The following is an 18973-nucleotide window of genomic DNA, read 5'->3' as shown; positions in this document are numbered from 1 at the left end:
AACTTTAAAACTTACTGGATTCCACTGTCATCTGAAGCAAACTATCAATGACATTGGATAAGAGCCCTTTACTGGATATTCTTAAGTGATTTAGTATTACTGGAACAGCTTGATACTCCAAAAATAAGATTTTTCCTTCATCGGTCTTCAAGTCCAAACAAAGAGAATCGAATGCCTGAGCCAGGTAGTCAGCTGAAAAACAATATGCAAAATCCACTTTCATATTAATAGTCCAGCTGGTAACCTGAAGGTACAAAGAAAATATCATAACTTTAACAAATTGAAAAGTGAAACAATTTAAATGACCAGAGATTACAGGCTAAATTTAGACATTCCATACCTAACTAATTTGTTAGAACTCAAATGGGAAAAGAGAAAAGGACCCACATTATAATATGGTAAATTTTACTCAAAATTTTCATATTTTAACATTGAAATAATAATAAACATTTCTATTTTATATCAAGAAAACAAATGATGGTTAATAGTAAATATCACAGGTAGTGTTTATTTTGCATATTTTATTATATCAATTACTTACTTCCATAAGTTTAAACAGTACTAGTATTTCTTTTACAACAGCTTCTAAGATTATACTTTTTGTTGGTTTCTGCTTTCTAAGTGTTTATCTATTTCAAAATATCACTTTATACAAACTTGCTGAATGGGTTTTAAACTAGGATTTCTGTCTCCTAATAAAGATACAACATTAGCATTTTAAAATCAGCTTCAGAAGATTGGATTTGCATTGGTGTGTTTCTTTTTGTGATACATCTGCCATTATGAATGGCAAGATTTCATCATGGCCAATGCTATGATGGCACCTGCCAGATCAGAGGCCTGGAACTTTCTTAGAGATATTCCAAAGATGATTGGGAAGCTTGTAAAGCCAGGATTAAAAAGTATAAATTTAACCCGAATCAATACAAATGAACTATTAAGATACTCATATAATTATACTTCAATACACCAAACAACCCAAGACACTATTCTTACAATGATTTTACATTGTGCTTTTAACAATACATGAATACCCTAAGTTGCCTGGCTGGTGTTGCTCAGCAGTTTAGCATCAACCCAGGAACCAAGAAGTCACCAATTCAATTCCTGGTCTGGGCACATGCCTGGATTGCAGGCTCAATCACCAGTAGGGAGTGTGCAGGAGGCAGCTGATCAATGTTTCTCTCATTGATGTTTCTCTCTCTCTATTCTTTTATCTTTCTATTCAGCCCAAACACCCAGCTGAGCTGAGCCCAAGTTACCAAACAAAGAACTGTAAGCTAGCAATTATCACGGTTGTTGTTTTAAGCCAGGGGTGTCGAACTCAATCAGAGAAGGGGCCAAAATCTAAAATCCAGCCTAAATCTCGGGCCGAATGGTTTACTGAACAGTCATAAACTGTCATTGTGATGGAAACGCAGCGGAGTGCAGTGATGACAGCGCGGTGCGGGCCACATTGCAAGGCCTGGCGGGACGGATTTGGCCCGAGGGCCTTGTGTTTGACACATGTGTTTTAAGGAATTAAGTATTTGTTGGCCTGTGAAGCAACCACAGAAACCTAATGCAATCTAATAGATTTCAATTCTGATCTCAATCAAAACCAACTCTTAGAAACGGATAATGATGATGATGTTTGCAAGGATAGCAGCCAGCATAATTGATTACTATATGCCAGACTCTGCTAAAACTTCACGTTTCATTTAATCTTAAAAAAAGAAAAACTGTGCCGAAACCGGTTTGGCTCAGTGGATAGAGCATCTGCCTGCAAACTAAAAGGTCCCGGGTTCGATTCTGGTCAAGGGCACGTACGTTGGTTGCACATCCCCAGTAGGAGGTGTGCGAGAGGCAGCTGGTTGATGTTTCTCTCTCATCTATGTTTCTAGTTCTCTATCCTTTTCCCTTTCTCTCTGTAAAAAAACAATATATTTTTTTTTTAATTGTGGTGGAAAAACAGAAATTTTACTTGGCTAGAGATAGGGCTGGGAATCAAACCTATTAGGTCTAGTAATAATTAATGTTGTTTTCTAATACTTTTTTAAATCGAATTTATTTAAACAATACAACAAAATTTAATTAACAATATAGTTGCCGTTGTTTTCTACTACTTGTGCCCAACGCTCAGGAAGCATTTTAATCCCTCTGTTGTAAAATTCTTGTGATTTTGATGCAAAAAATTCGGTCAATGCATTTTTGAGGCATTCTTCATTATTAAATTTTTTTCCAAGAAGAAAGTTTTGCAAAGAACGAAACAAATGGTAATCGGAAGGGGCAATATCAGGAGAATATGCAGGTTGAGGGAGAACTTCCCATTCCAACTGGCGCAGTTTTTCAGCAGTGATTCTTGCAGTATGCGGTCGTGCGTTATCGTGGTGAAGAATTACGCCCTTCCGATTAATCAGCGCGGGTTCTTTTTCTCTTAAAGCTTGGGCTAACCTTTCCAATTGGGCACTATACACTGCACTTGTAATGGTTTAGGTAGATGGTAAAAGTTCATAACGAAGAATTCCTTTAAAATTCCACCAAACACACAACATCACTTTTTTCGCATGCAAGTCAGGTTTTGGCGTGGGCTGTGGAGCCTCATTTTTGTCCAACCATTGAGGCCGCCTTTTCAAATTAACATACAGCACCCATTTTTCATCTCCGGTAACAATTTGCTCTAAAAACGGCAAACGGTTTTGACGAGAGAGGAGCGAACTGCAAATTGTGACTCTTTGATTACGGTTGTTGTTGGTCAACTCATGAGGAACCCATTTTCCAAACTTTTGGACTTTGCCAAGTGCACGCAATTGATTGGAAATCGTTTTTTGTGAACAATTTAAAGTTGTCGCAAGCTCTTGTTGGGTAATTTGAGGATTTTGCACCAAAAGAGCTTGAAGAGCTTCTTGATCAAAATTGGACACACGGCCTCGACCACTCTTGTCACCTAACGAAAAATTTCCCTTGCGAAATTTCTCAAACCAATGCTGGCATTTTCTGGCGCTAACTGCATCTTGACCAAGAGCACTACAGATGTTTTTTGCAGCCTCACTTGCTTTTCTTCCTAATTGGAACTCGTAAAGCATGCAGTGCCGAATATGCTCTTCATCCGCCATCTTCTTAGCCCTAGTTTTGCAACAAAAACCAAACCAAACACAAACTTTTTCAAGCAAAACTTGTTAATTGCACTTCACACGTTCTGTAGATACCACGTGTTTGAAGGTTATGTCAATACAAGTCAACGCCAAGCAAGATTGTAAACTAGGGGTGTCGAACTCAATCAGAGAAGGGGCCAAAATCTAAAATCCAGCCTAAATCGCGGGCCGAATGGTTTACTGAACAGTCATAAACTGTCATTGTGATGGAAACACAGCGGAGTGCAGTGATGACAGCGCGGTGCGGGCCACATTGCAAGGCCTGGCGGGACGGATTTGGCCCGCGGGCCTTGTGTTTGACACATGTGTTGTAAACGAATGTTTAAAAACAACATTAAGTATTACTAGACCCGATAAGCTTGCTGACTGATCTCAGAGTCGGAATTCTTTACACCACTATCTTACCAGATCAAACCTTATTATTTGAGAATGGTAGTTATTCTCTACATTTCTCTAGACTTGAAGTATCCTATATAATGAGGTAATATGCAAATTGGCCATCACTCCAACGTACAAGATGGCTGCCCCAAAGATTGCCACAAGACAGCCAGCAGGGGAGAGAAGTTGTGGGCATCAGAACAACAGAGGAGGGCAGTTGTGGGGGACCATGCCTGCAGGGGAGGGCAGTAGGGGCAACCGGGCTGGCAGGGGAGGGCAAATGGGGTGACCGGGCTGGCAGGGGAGGGCAGTTAGGGGGGGCCAGACCTGCAGGGGAGGGCAAGTGGGAGCGACCAGGCCTGCAGAGGACAACAATTAGGGGCAACCAGGTGGCAGAGGATGGCAGTTAGGAGCGATCCGGCTGGAAGGGGAGCAGTTAGGTGTTGATCAGGCTGGCAGGGGAGTGGTTAAGGGGCAATCAGACAGGAAGGCAGGTGAGCAGTTGGGAGCCAGCAGTTCTGGATTGTGAAAGAAATGTCTGACTGCCCATTTTGGTCCGATCCCAGAGGGTTCCCAAATTGGAGAGGGTGCAAGCTGGTCTGAGGGACACACCCCTGCCCACAACCCATGCATGAATTTCGTGGACCGGTCCTCTAATAAGTACATAATTTGTAAATTCATTAAATTGCATTAAGATAGGGCTAAGTGCTGAGTAGGACAAGACAGTAGAACTAGCCCTGACGAACATTTTTTAAAAATAAAACTATATTGTTCATATTATTATAATTGTTTCTCGGTTTTCCCCCACATAGCTCCCCTCCACCCTCTGCCCTTACTCTCCCCCCCTCCCCCCACCACCACTGTCCTCATCCATAGGTATATACCGGTAATTTTTCTTCAGTCTCTTCCCGTACCCCCCACACAGGCACCCCTTTCCCCCTGAGAATTATCAATCCCCTCCCATTCTATGCCCCTGATTATATTATATTTACCAGTTTATTCTGTTCCTCAGATTTTTAATTCAGTTGACTTTTAGATTAACATGTTGATAGATATGTATTTGTTGTTCATAACTTTTATCTTTACTTTTTTCTTCTTTTTCCTCTTTTAAAATAACACCTTTTAGCATTTCATATAATACTGGTTTGGTGGTGATGTACTCCTTTAGCTTTCTCTGATCCATGAAGCTTTTTATCTGCTCTTCAATTCTGAATGATAACTTTGCTGGATAGAGTAATTTTGATTGTAGGTTCTTGCTATTCATTACTTTGAATTTTTCTTGCCACTCCCATCTAGCCTGCATAATTTCTGTTGAGAAATCAGCTGACAGTCTTATAGGTGCTCCTTTGTAGGTAACTGTTTTTCTCTTCCGCTTTTAATATTGTCTCTTTGTCTTTTGTCCTTGGCACTTTGATTATGATGTGTCTTGGTGTGGTGCTCTTTGAATTCCTTTTGTTTGGGGTTCTCTGTGCTTCATGGACTTGTAAGTCTATTTCTTTCACCAGGTGGGGAAAGTTTTCTGACATTAATTCTTCAAATAGGTTTTCAGTGTCTTGCTCTCTATCTTCTCCTGGCACCCCCATAATTCTGCTGTTAGTACGCTTGAAGTTGTCCCAGAGGCTCCTTACACTATCTTCAACTTTCTGGATTCTCTTCTCTTCTTGCTTCTCCAGAAGAGTGTCCTTTTCCTCCTTGTATTCCAAATCTTTGACTTGATTCTTGTGTTCTTGTGGTCTGCTGTTGGGTCTCTGTATAATATTTTTTATTTTAGTCAGTGTAGGTTTAATTTCTAGTTGGTTTAATTTTTCATACCCTTGAGGGTCTCGTGAAATTTATCGGCCTTTTCTAGGAAATTCTTGAAAAGCCTTATAACTGTGGTTTTGAACTCTATATCCAGTCTTTTGTTCTCCTCCATTTCTTCTGTTTGAGATCTCCTTTTCTCGGCATTTTCGCTGCTTATGCAAAAGCAGCTGTGTGGAGCCTGGGTGGGTTTGTAGAATGTGAGGTACAGGGCCTCAGGGCAGGGCGGGATCTCAGGACTTAACTAGGCTGGGCCTTGGCAAACAACGATGGCGGCCGTCAGCCATCTCTACCTTTCAGCGTTTCCAAGTCCCATGCTCCAGTGCAGTAAACAATGATTGCTGCGCGCACCTCTGCAAAAGAGTCACCCTCACTTTCGGACCGGATGGCCGACAGACCAGCTTCTCCCTGTAGGCATCTGGGTCCCCCAAGTAACCCCAGAAACTGGATTTCAAAGTGATCAGGAGCTTGTTTCCCTTCAGGTTGAAAAAAAACCTTGCGCCCAGTCCCCAGCCACCAGCCCGATTCGCGTGCCTGCGTACCTAGGCTTTTCAGCTTTTCTGCGCTTGTGCTCCTTTCTCTTTCAGCCAGCCTTCCTGTGCTTTTGGGTAGTAGACGTTTTTTCCTTTAGTTGTAATTTTGAAATTTTGTGCAAGGCGGCAGATTAGTTGCTCACCTATGCCACCATCTTGGTTTTCCCCTGATGAACATTTTAAAGCAGCAGTCGCCAACCTTTCAGACTTTATGGACCACTTGGACCACCAGTTGGCAACCTCTGTTTTAAAGAGTATATTTTTATTTAAAAAGAAGAAAATTGTGCCGAAACCAGTTTGGCTCAGTGGATAGAGCGTCATTCTGCGGACTGAAGGGTCCTGGGTTCGATTCCAGTCAGGGGCATGTACCTTGGTAGCGGGTGTATCCCCAACAGGGGATGTGCAAGAGGCAGCTGGTTGATGATTCTCTCTCATCAATGTTTCTTAACTCTCTATCCCTCTCTCTTCCTCTCTGTAAAAAAATCAATAAAATATATTTAAAAGAAGAAGAAAATTGTCCCTAAAACAATTCTCAGATAAAATTATTTATTTTAATGATCATCTTTACATAGAACAAATGTGTACATATTGCAAGTTTTATTAATTAAAATGTTTTTCACATTGCCCTGGTTGGTGGCTCAATTTATTGGATTGTCGTCCTGTGTACTAGAAGATTGTACGTTCAATTCTCAATCCTGGAACATATCTAGGTTGCAGGTTCAATTCCTGGCCAAGGCACATGCAGATTGTTGTTTCTCTCTCTCTCTCTCTCTCTTTCTCTCTCTCTGCCTATCCTTGGGTGATGATTAAAAAATGTTTTCACATTGATCCCCATGCCTACATAGCGTTATTTATAATTATTAACATATAACAATGTTTCCCAAGGTGTGGTACGTGTACAGGAAGAGTTTGGTGGGGGTACGCATTGCACTGGAGTTTGATGGGGATATGCACTGCACCATGCTTAGCTGTGCCTAATTCTATGTTCTCATTAGTATGACGGGTACTCAGCATTACGAAAATTATAAAAGGGGTACATATATGTCAAAAGTTTGGGAAACACTGACGTATAACATTTGTATTGTCCTCATGATATTGTTAAGGGCCTGATTTTGGGGGCTCAAGAAAGATCTGGATCCTTTACATTTGCCTGACCCTCTGTATGCTCTTCTGTCAAAATGACAATACAGTCATTTGGGGGAGAAACTAGTGAATGACTAAAAAAATGCCAGCAATAGTGCAAGAATTCATTTAATGTTCATTTCCTTCATTCCAATTGTGGGTTTGCCAGTTATTTATCCTTTAACATTATTACAAACAGCAAATTAACATCCTTGAACTTTTTTCTCTTATGAATTATTTCCTTCCAATAAATGTTATTAAAGGTTATAATACATTTTGGTGATTCCTGGAAGAAAAATGTACTTCAAAAAAATTATCCTGTCAAATAAAGAAGGAATATACTGACTGACCCTCATGCTGTCACAAAGATGGTGGCGCCCACAACCAATAAGCTAATTGATTGCCATGCCCTCAAAGATGGTGGCACCCACAGCCACAAGATGGTGGCACCCAGTCCTCTGAGCCACATCGGGATGGCAAATGGCAAGGCCAGGCCTGTCTCCAGAAGGGCCCAGCCACTCCGTGCATATGCCTCTGGAATGCCCCAGTCCCCTTAGCCCCTCAGCCACCTAGGGTCGACTCTAGGCATAGGCAAACCTCAGATGGTGGCTTCCCAACCGCTCAAGGCTGCCCAAGGCACAGGTAACCAGGGCCGGCTGAGGCTTGCGCTGCCAGCAGTGGTAGCAGCAGAGGTGTGATGGTGCGTCACCTTCCCGATTGCCGGGTCTCCTCCCGCCCCTGAGGGCTCCTGGACTGTGAGAGGGGGCAGGCTAGGCTGAGGGACCGGCCCCTCCAGTGCATGCATTTTTATGCACCGGGCCTCTAGTAATTTATAATATAATACAAATTATGTTTCATCTCAGTGACACATTATATTTGATCATCTTCCTTTTGTAAATGTAATAAATATGAGGTTATATCTACGAGTTAATTTTATTTCAGGGATTCAGCATAGCATAATGATCAAGAGTGTAGGCTTAACATTACTATGCCTCAATTTTCTCATTTAGAAAACTGAGATATTAATACAACTGATATCTCATAACCTTTTGTTGCTGTTGTTGCTAATTCTAACGCTTTTTCCCATTGATTTTTAGAGAGAGTGAAAAGGAGGGAGCAGAAGGAGAGAGGAAGAGAGAGAGAGATTAATGTGAGAGACACATGGACTGGTTGCCTCCCTCATAGGCACAGAATAGGGCTGAGGTCAAACCTGCAACCCAGATATGTGCCCTTGACCGGAAATCAGACCCAGTGACACTTTGGTCCGTGGGCTGATGCTCTAACCACTGAGAAATATAGAAAAACTGCAACCCAGGGATTGAATCACAAATTGGCTCTTGTGTAAATACAACTAAAGGCAGCCTGAGAAACAAAGAAGCACTGACTGTTTGAAAACAGAATTGTAGTTTACGACAAAGCAGAGTGGTAGAACGCAGGGAACTTCAATACTGTCCTAACTACCTGACAGAGAACGGGCATGCCAAACAGAACAGTAGAGTAAGTAAATGACCTTCACTCCTGTACATTTTTATTTCTTATCTTTTATTTAATAAACTATTTTTTCTTTTTTTCTCAGTTGATTTTAACTTTTTAATTATTATATTTTCAATAAGTATTATTACTATTATTTTATATTTTTTTAAAGTTTCATTTTATCCTCCATTTTATTTTATTTTGGGACTAATGTTCTACATTTTATTTTAATTTTTCCTTTAGCATCATTTTACTCTACCTCAACTTTACCTTTATAACATTCTCTTCCTCACTTTACCCCTTTTATTGTCTTGTTTCTCTTACCATATTCCTGCTTTAGATTTCCCTATTCCTTCTCTTTACCCCGTTAAAAATACATCCTACTTATATATATATATAATTTCCGATCTCCTGCTCCAAGTCCATACACACCTCTCTTCCCTATCCAATTTTTTCTCTCTCCCCCCCCTTTTTTAATTTATTGCTGTTGTTTCATAGTTTTTGTTTTGTTTTGCCCTTCTTTCTCTCAGTCCTACTGTGTTTGTTTGATTGATTGTTAATTAGATTGGGGTTTTTTGTGTGTGTGTGATTTTCTCTCTCTCTCTCTCTCTCTCTCTCTCTCTCTCTCTCTCTCTCTCTCTCTCTTAGCTTCTGTTTTTCCTCTACTTGCTTGTTATTAGTTACAGTTTGTACTTTGCATTCATATCAGGGTGTTAGTTGTTTGCATTTTTTTAATTAGTTTTTTATTGTTCTACTGAGTTTTCTTCCCATGTAGTTTTTCCCCTTTTTTAAAATTCTTTCTTGTCTCAGACATTTTTTTCTTTCCTCAATATCAAGTTTTCATTCTGTTTCTCTTTTTTTTATACTCTAATTCTACTTTCTCTGGCAGTCACCTTTAGTTGGAGTTATTAGTATCATGAATACATTTGTGTTCAGTACCTTGTGTGTTGTGCCTTGTTGTGTTGTATTTTGTGCCTTTAAGTCAATGCAGGAGAGAGCTTCATAACCAGACACCCAGAGAAGAGAGATCAAGGGAAGACAAAGAAACAGCCCGCATATGAAGGAAAAGGAGGCATCACCAGAAAAGGAACTAAACAAAATAGAGGCAAGCAATATGTCAGAGAGAGAATTCAGAGAAATGGTCATAAGGTCGCTGAAAAGAATGAAAGACAAATCCAACAATATATCGAAGAAACAAGAAGAAATGAAGAAGAATCAAGAAATGAAAATGACATTGCTGCAATAAGGAACTCAATAGAAAGCATCAAAAGTAGACTAGAAAAAGTAGAGGTCCGTATCAGTGAGCTAGAAGACAAGGTAGGAAAAAATAACCAAGCAGAGAAGTATCTAGGAAGAAAAAAAAAGAAGAAGAAAAAACTTAAAAAACAGGAGGAGAGCCTAAGGGAACTTTGGGACAACACGAAAGGAAACAACATCCGCATAATAGGGGAGCCAAAAGGAGAGGAAACTGAGCAAGAAATAGAAAACCTGTTTGAAAAAATAATGACAGAAAACTTCCTTGATATAGGAAAGGAAAAACACAAGTCCAAGAGGCTCACAGAGTTCCAAACAAAATGAACCGCAAAAAACAGATGCCATTTCACATTATAATTAAATTGGCAAACACCAAAGACAAAGTAAGAATCTTAGAAGTGTCCAGAGAGGAATAGAAAGTTACCTACAAAGGATCCCCCAACAGACTAAAGACTATTTTCTCAACAGAAACACATCAGGCAAGAAGGAAATGGGATGAAATATACAAAGTCATGCAAAGGAATGGTCTGAATCCAAAAAAACTATACCCAGCAAGGCTATTGATCAAAATTGAAGGTGAAATCAGGAGCTTCACAGATAAAAAAGGACTAAGGGAGTTTATTACCACCAAACCAGCAATGCAAGAAATGCTACAGGGTCTGCTGTAAAAAGAAGAAATAGGAAGCAAAGAAGGAACAAAGGCATAAAGAATAAAAATAGTGACAAAATATTTACCTACACTAAATAATAAAGGCAATATTCATATTAACTCTCACTCACAAGATTGCTGCCTGTGAACAGGCCAGCAGGGGAGTTAGTGAGGGACGACCAAACAATTGAACAGAAGGCTGTGTGCAACAATGAGGCCAGCAGGCGCGCCATGATAGGAGACTAGGCCAGAGGGGGGGAGGGTGCAGTTAGGGGCAACCAGGCCAGCAGAGGTGACAGTTGGGGTAGATTTGGCAGGCAGGGGGACAGAGAGGGGTGATTAGGTCAGCGGGGGCGGGGAGGGGGGCAGTTGAGGGTGACCAGGCCAGCAGGGAGTAGGGATAACTTGCATATTATTATTAGGGGCAACCAGGCCGGCAGAGGGAGGTAGTTGGGGGGCAACAAGGCCGGCAGGGGGTGCAGTAAGGGGCAACCAGGCCAGCTGTGTGGGGCAGTTAGGAGCGACCAGGCTGGCAGGGAGGAGGCAGTTGAGGATGTCTTGGCCAGCATCTGCAGGGAGTTAGTGGTGACTAGGCTGGCAGGAGGGATTTGTCAGTTAAGAGTTAACAGGCAGGCAGGCAGGCAGGTGAATGATTAGGAACCAGCAGTCCAGGACTGTGAAAGGCATATCCAACTGCTGGTTTAGGCCCAATCTCTGGAATCAGACCTAACTGGCAGCCAACATCCCCCGAGAGGTCCTGGATTGGAGAGAGCGCAGGGTGGACTGAGGAGACCCCTCCTCCAGTGCACGATTTTCATGCACTGGACCTCTAGTCAAGAATAACTCTAAATGTAAATGGCTTAAATGCCCCAATCAAAAGACATAGGATAGTTGAATGTATAAGAAAACATGACACATATATCTACAGGAAACCCACCTCAAAAAAAAAAAAAAAAAAAAAAAAGGATTCACAGAGACTAATGGTGAAGGGATGGAAAAAAGTTTTTCAGGTGAATGGAAATTTAAAAAAAGCTGGGGAAGCAATACTTATATCTGACAAATTAGATCTCAAAGTGAAGGACATAAGAAGAGATAAGGAAGGCCACTTCATAATACTAAAGGGAGCAATCCAACAAGAAGATATAACACTGGTAAACATATGCACCCAGTAAAGAAATATCCAAATAAAAAAAAAAAAAATTCTGGAGGATATCAAGGGAGAGATTGACAGGTGGCTAAAAAAAATGGAATACAAATTCGACAATATGAGTAAGAACCAAGAGGAAATGAAGAACCAAGAAGAAATGAAAAATGACATAGCTGCTGTAAAGAACTCAATAGTAGACTAGAAGAAGCAGAGGACTGTATCAGTGAGTTAGAAGACAAGATGGAAAAAATACCCATGTAGAGCAGCTTCTAGGAAAAATAAAAAAATAAAAAGCAGGAGGAGAGCCTAAGGGAACATTGGGACAGCACGAAACAAAACAATATTCGCATAATAGGACTGTCAGAAGGAAAGAAAACTGAGCAAAAAATAGGAAACCTGTTTGAAGAAATAATGACACAAAACTTTCCTGATGATATAGGGAAGAAAAAACCCACACAAATCCAAGAAGCTCACAGAGTCCCAACCAAATTGAACCCCAAAAGACCAACGGCAAGGCACATTATAATTAAATTGGCAAACACCAAAGACAAAGTAAGAATCTTAAAAGCAGCCAAAAAGTTACATACAAAGAAACCTCCATTGGAGTAGCAACTTAATTCTCAACAGAAACTCATCAGTCCAGAAAGGAATAGAATGAAATATATAAAGTCATGCAAAGGAAGGGTCTGAAAGCAAGAATACTGTACCCAGCAAGGCTATCAATCAAAACTGAAGGTGAAATCAGGAGCTTCACAGACAAAAAAAAAAAAAAAAAAAAGACTAAGGGAATTTATCTCCACCAAACTAGCAATGCAAGAAATGCTAAAGGTTCTGCTGTTAAAAAAAAAAAAAAAAAAAAAAAAAAGGAATAGGAAGCGAAGAAGGAACACAGGGGTATAGAATAAAAATGGCAACAAATAAGTACCTATCAAAAATAACTTTGTTTTATTTATTTTTTATTTTATTTTTTTTTTACAGAGAGGAAGGGAGACAGATGAAGCTAGAAACATTGATGAGAGAGAAACATCAACCAGCTGCTTCCTGCACACCCCCTACCAGGGTACTGCAACCAATGTACATGCCCTTAACCAGAATTGAACCTGGGACATTTCAGTCCACCAACCAACACTTTATCCACTGAGCCAAACTGGTTTCGGCTTAACTTTAAATGTAAATGGTTAAATGCCCCAATCAAAAGATATAGGGTAACATATTGGGTAAGAAAACAAGATCCATATATCTGATGTCTATAAGAAAGCCGCCTCAGAAAAAAAAGATGCACACAGAATGAAGGTGAAGGGTTGGAAAAAGGTTTTCCAGGTGAATGGAAATGAAAAAAAGGCTGGGGTACCAATACTTATATCTGACAAATTAGATCTCAAAGTGAAGGACATAAAAAGAGATAATGAAAGCCACTTCATAATACTAAAGGGAGCAATCCAACAAGAAGATATAACTCTGGTAAACATATATGCGCCCAATACAGGAGCACCCAAATACATAAAATAACTCCTGGAGGATATCAAGGGAGAGATTAACAGCAATACAATCATAGTAGGAGACTTTAATACCCCATTATCACCACTGGACAAATCTCTAAACAAAAAACCAGCAAAGAAACAACAATCCTAAATGACTCACTAGACCAGATGGAATTAATTAACATCTTCAGAACATTTTACCCCAAAGCCACAGAATATACATTCTTAGCAAGTGCACATTTGTCATTTTCAAAGATAGATTACATGTTGGGACATAGGTAAAGTCTCATTAAATTCAATAAGATAGAAATCATATCAAACATCTTCTCAGATCACAGTGGCATAAAACTAGAAATCAACTATAATAAAAAACAATCCAACGAAATCAAACACATAGATACTAAACAGCATGCTATTAAACAAGGACTGGGTTACCAGAGAGATCAAGGAAGAAATTAAAAACATCCTGGCAACAAATGACAATGAAAACACAACAATCCAAAATATATGGGATATAGCAAAAGTAGTTTTGAGACAGAAGTTCATAGCTCTACAGGCCTACATCAAAAAACAAAAAACAATGGTAATAAATCACCTAACCCTACAACTCAAAGAGTTAGAAAAAGAGCAACAAGAAAAGCCCAGTGTAAACAGAAGGAAGGAAATAATAAAAATCAGAGCTGAGATAAACGACATAGAGACCAAAGAAACAATACAAAAGATCAACAAAACCAAGAGCTGGTTCTTTGAAAGAATAAACAAGACTGATGAACCTCTAGCCAGGCTCACCAAGAAGCAAAGAGAGAGGACCCAAATAAACAAAATAGAAATGAAAGAGGTGAAATAACAACAGACCCCACCTAAATACAGAGGATTGTTTAAAAATACTATGAACAACACTATTCCAACAAAATGGACAACATGGAGGAAATGAACATATTCCTAAAAAAATATAACCTTCCAAAACTCAATCAGGAAGAATCTAAACAGCTCAATAGGCCAATAACTATGGAAGAAATTGAAGCAGTCATCAATAAGCTTCCAGCAAACAAAAGCCCAGGGCCACACGGCTTCACAGGAGAGTTTTACCAAACATTCAAGGAAGAACTAAAACCTATCCTCCTGAAAATATTCCAAAAAATTCAAGAGGAAGGAACACTTCCAAACTCCTTCTATGAAGCCAGTATCACCTTAATACCAAAACCAGATAAAGACAACACAATGAAAGAGAATTACAGGCAATATCACCCATAAACATAGATGCCAAAATCCTCAACAAAATTCTAGCAAATCGGCTTCAGCAGTACATTAGAAAAATCATACACCGCGACCAAGTAGGATTTATTCCCAGAATGCAAGGATGGTACAATATCCGCAAATCAATAAATGTGATACATCACATAAACAAATTGAGAAATAAAAATCATATAGTCACATCAACTGATGCAGAAAAAGCATTTGAGAAAATCCAATGCCCTTTCTTGATAAAAACTCTCAACAAGGTGGGAATAGAAGGATCATACCTCAACATAATAAAAGCTATATATGATAAACCCACAGCTAACATCATACTCAATGGGCAAAAACTAAAATCATTTCCTCTAAGAACAGGAACAAGTCAGAAATGTCCACTCTCACCACTCCCGTTTGACATAGTACTGGAAGTGTTAACCATTGCATTTAGACAAGAAGAAGAAAAAAAAGGCATCCAAACTGGAAAAGAAGTAAAGCTGTTCTTATTTACAGATGATATGATATTGTACATAAGAAACCAGAGCCGAAACTGGTTTGGCTCAGTGGATAGAGCGTCGGTCTGCGGACTGAAAGGTCCCGGTTCGATTCCGGTCAAAGGCATGTACATTGGTTGCGGCACATCCCCAATGGAGGGGGGGAGGGTTCAGGAGGCAGCTGGTCAATGATTCTCTCTCATCGAAGTTTCTAACTCTCTGTCCGTCTCCCTTTCTCTCTGTAAAAAAAAATCAATAAAATATATTTAAAAAGAGAAAAAAAAAAAAAAAAAAAAAGAAACCCAAAAGACTCCATCCAAAAACTAATAGACTTAATAAATAAATTTGGCAATGTAGCAGGATACAAAATCAACACCAAGAAATCTACGGCCTTTCTATACACCAATAGTGAAATTAAAGAAAGAGAGACTAAAAAGGCAATCCCATTTACCATCACACCAAAAAAGTTAAGATACCTAAGAATAAACTTAACTAAGGAGTTAAAAAACCTATACGTGGAAAACTACAGGACACTGAAAAAAGAGATAGAGGAAGATGTAAACAGATGGAAGAAAATACCATGTTAATGGACTGGTGGAATCATCATCATTAAAAGTCCATACTACCCAAAGTAGTCTATAGGTTCAATGCACTACCCATTAAAATACCAAAAGCATATTTCAACAGACCAAAAATAACTCTTCAAAAATTCATCTGGAATTAAAAATAAAAAAGCCACAGTAATCCTGAGAAAGAAGAATAAAGTAGGAGGAATCTCAATACCAGATTTTAAGCTGTATTACAAAGCCACCGTTCTCAAAACAGCTTGGAACTGGCACAAGAACAGACTTATAGATCAATGGAATAGAATAGAGAATCTGGATATGACCTAAACCACTATGCTCAATTAATACTTGATAAAGGAGGCATGTGCATACAATAAAGTCAAGACAGTCTCTTCAATAAATGTTGGGAAAATTGGACAGATACATGCAAAAAAAATGTAACTAGATCAACCAACTTACACCAAACAAAAAAATAAACTCAAAATGGATACAGGACTTAAAACATAAAATGGGAAACCATAAAAATACTAGAGGAATCCACAGGCAGCAAAATATCAGACATATGCCGAAGGAACTTATTTACTGATACTGCCCCTAAGGCAATGGAAGCTAAAGATAAAATAAACAAATGGGACTACATCAAAATAAAAATCTTTTGTACAGCAAAAGAAACCATCAACAAAACAACAAGAAAGCCCACTGTATGGGAGAACATATTTGTAAATGTTATCATTGATAAAGGTTTAATATCTAACATCTACAGACACCTTATACAACTAACTTAATTAAAGGAAGATAAATGATCCAATTAAAAAATGGGCAATGGACCTAAATAGAATCTTTTCAAAAGATGACAGAAGGGATAGCAGGATCCAAGATGGCTGCTCAGGTAGACACCTACCCACAGCAGCACACAATTTCAATTGAATACAACTAAAATGTAGAGTGGACATTGCCCAGAGATACAGGTAGTCGACTGACTGAAAACTCTACAATAGGAAGGAGGGAGAAAACCAGAAGGAAAATCAGAGGAGCTGAAAAAAAAGCCTAAGGTATGGAGACATGCTGCGCGCCCGCACACACGTGCGCGCAGTGAGGTCACAGCTGGAGAAGAGGAAAAGGCTGGGTGCTGCCTGGCGTTCCCTAGCAGGAAGGAAATAGAACCCCCAGCCTGGGCTGAACCCCTGAACCGAACCGGCAGCGCTGAGCCCCAGTTATGGGCCAGACCCTGGGCACCCAGGCTCCGGCAGGGGGAGGCGGGGCTGTGAGGCGGAATCCCGGGGGAGCAGCAAAAGGCAGGGCCCCCGGAGTCGCGCACATTGTGCGCAGAAGACTGAATGTTGACTCTGATGCTGGATTACCCTAGCCGGAAGAAACAAAGCCTCCGGTGGCGCTGAGCCTCAGTATGGACCGCCCTGAACTCCAGGTCTGGGCCAGTCCCTGGGGACCCAAGCTCAAGCAGAGGGAGACGGGGCAGTGAGGTGGAGTCCTGGGAGAGCGGCGAAAGGCCGAGCCCCCGGAGTCTCGCACACTGTGCGCAGAGGACAGTCTGTTGACTCTGATCCTAGACTCCCCTAGCGGGACGGAGAAAGAAAGCTCCAGACTGGAGGAACGCGACGAGGAGCAGGAGCCCCTGCGGGACACCGGCCAGCCGGGCAGGGGTGCCCCTGAGCCTTCGACCGCTGAGCGCGGGCAACGGAGCCAAGGCCGGGGACTGCTTCCTGGGCGGTGCCTACCCCGGCAACAGGCTGAAGCAGCGCAGGAGCCCGCGGAGAACAAAGGGGTGCCACAGGCCAACCTGCTGAGCTCCCAGGACGAGGAAGAAACCAAAGAAGTTCTCAATGTGAAGAAATTAAGTGAGATTAAAAGATAGTAAAATTACTTAAGAAAGAATACAAAGATATTGAAAAATATCTTTGTATTCTTTCTTAAGTGCATGTTGACTCTGATGCTGAGTCAACATGCACTTAGTTCAACTAAGTCAGAACCCAACTCACCAGCCAACATTGCAACCTAAATGCGTTTTTAAAAAAAAAGAAAAAAAAGAAAAAGGGACAGAATGTTGGAACAGCGGCAACCAGGCCTAGAGTGGCCAGGCACAAGGCAGTGGCAGCCAGGCCCGGAGCAGCAGCGGACAGAACCAGAGCATCAACGGCCAGCACTGGAGCAGCCAGACCTGGGGCAGTGGCAGCCAGGCCTGAGGCGGAGGCAGCCAAGCCCAGGGTGGCCAGTCCAGGAACACCCAGACCCGGAGTGGCCGGGCAGGGAGAAGCCGGGCCCAGAGCAGCCGGGTTGGGAGCAGCCAGGCCCATAACAGCAGTAGCCAAGCCCGGAGCATCCAGGCCGGGAGCGGCCAGACTCGGAGCAGCCGGGCCCAGGGCGGCCGGGCCCAGAGCAGCCAGGTCGGGTGCGGCCAGGCCCGGAGCAGCAGCTGCCAGGCTGGGAGCGGCCAGGCGCGGAGCAGCAGCTGCCAGGCTGGGAGCGGCCAGGCCCAGAGCAGCAGCTGCCAGGCTGGGAGCGGCCAGGCGCGGAGCCGCCGGGCCCAGAGCAGCCGGGCCCAGAGCGGCCGGGTCGGGTGCGGCCAGGCCTGGAGCAGCAACAGCCAAGTCTAGAACAACTAGGTCGGGAGCGGCAGTGACCAGACCCAGAGCAGCTGGTTGTGGAACGAACCAGAGCAACAGAGGCCTGGCCCGGAGCAGCCAGGCCTGGAACAGCTTGCTCCTCGCCTGCCCCTGCCCCATGGCTGCCTCTCAGACATGGCTGGAAACTTTTGCGGGAACTTGAGGTCTGCTGAATCAAGTGATGAAGGCTTAGATCTGGATGTGTTGAGTTAGTATAGCGCTGGAGTGTTGATCTGTGAGTGCCTTGGGTGGGGCCTGGATGAGGCTGGTTGACCTATTTGGAAATGTCTTTTGCGTGAAGTGTATCATTGGGCATGTGGAGGTATTATTGATATGAGAAAATGCTAAGTAACTGATTTACTATCTGAAAAGGGATTTACTATCGGGGAAAGGGAGGGAGGAAGAGACTGAACATAAACTGTGCACCTATGGATGAGGACAATGGGGGATGGGGAGGGGGCGGAGGGTGGGGTGGGAACCTGGTGGAGGGGGGAAGAAATGAGGAACCTTTGTAATAATATAAACAATAAAGATTGATTTAAAAAAAAAAAATGACAGAAGGAAAACCAAAAGACACATGAAAACATGCTCAAAGTCACTAATTATCCGAGAGATGCAAATCAAAACGACAATGCAGAACCATCTCACACCTGTCAGAATGGCCAACATCAACAAATCAACAAACAACAAGTGTTGGCGAGGATGCAGAGAAAAAGGAACCCTCGTGCACTGCTGGTGGGAATGTAGACTGGTGCAACCACTGTGGAGAACAGTATGGACTTTCCTCAAAAAACTGAAAGTGGAACTCCCATTTGACCCAGTAATCCCACTCCTAGGAATATATCCTAAGAAAATAGAAACACCAATCAAAAAGGATATATGCATCCCTATGTTCATAGAAGCACAATTTACAATAGCTAGGATTTGGAAACAGTCTAGGTGCCTGTCAGTAGATGATTGGATCAAAAAACTATGCTGCCATAAAAAAAGAAGAAATTCTTATAATATGCAGCAACCTGGATAGAATTGGAGAACATTATGCTGAGTAAAATAAGCCAGTCAATGAAAGAAAAACACCACATGATCTC

At 41.6% G+C, this 18973-nt stretch overlaps 1 protein-coding gene across 8 annotated transcripts in view; it reads right to left on the bottom strand.

The window, feature by feature from the left end:
- CCDC138 (coiled-coil domain containing 138) overlaps nucleotides 1–18973 on the bottom strand; it is a 122004-nt gene that overhangs the window by 16083 nt on the left and 86948 nt on the right. For 7 of the 8 annotated variants that reach the window (XM_045584178.1, XM_036447979.2, XM_036447981.2 and 4 more), the window contains one exon: nucleotides 16–192. The exons of the other annotated variant lie outside the window; for it this stretch is intronic. In XM_045584178.1, coding sequence (XP_045440134.1) covers nucleotides 16–192 — 177 coding nt within the window. The remainder of the gene's footprint in view (nucleotides 1–15; nucleotides 193–18973) is intronic. 8 annotated transcript variants of the gene reach the window in all.

Source organism: Pipistrellus kuhlii, unplaced genomic scaffold, assembly GCF_014108245.1.
Source record: "Pipistrellus kuhlii isolate mPipKuh1 unplaced genomic scaffold, mPipKuh1.p scaffold_m20_p_2, whole genome shotgun sequence".
Classification (NCBI taxonomy): domain Eukaryota; kingdom Metazoa; phylum Chordata; class Mammalia; order Chiroptera; family Vespertilionidae; genus Pipistrellus; species Pipistrellus kuhlii.
Note: the sequence above shows the minus strand (reverse complement) of the source record. Positions and strands in the feature narration are given on the sequence as shown.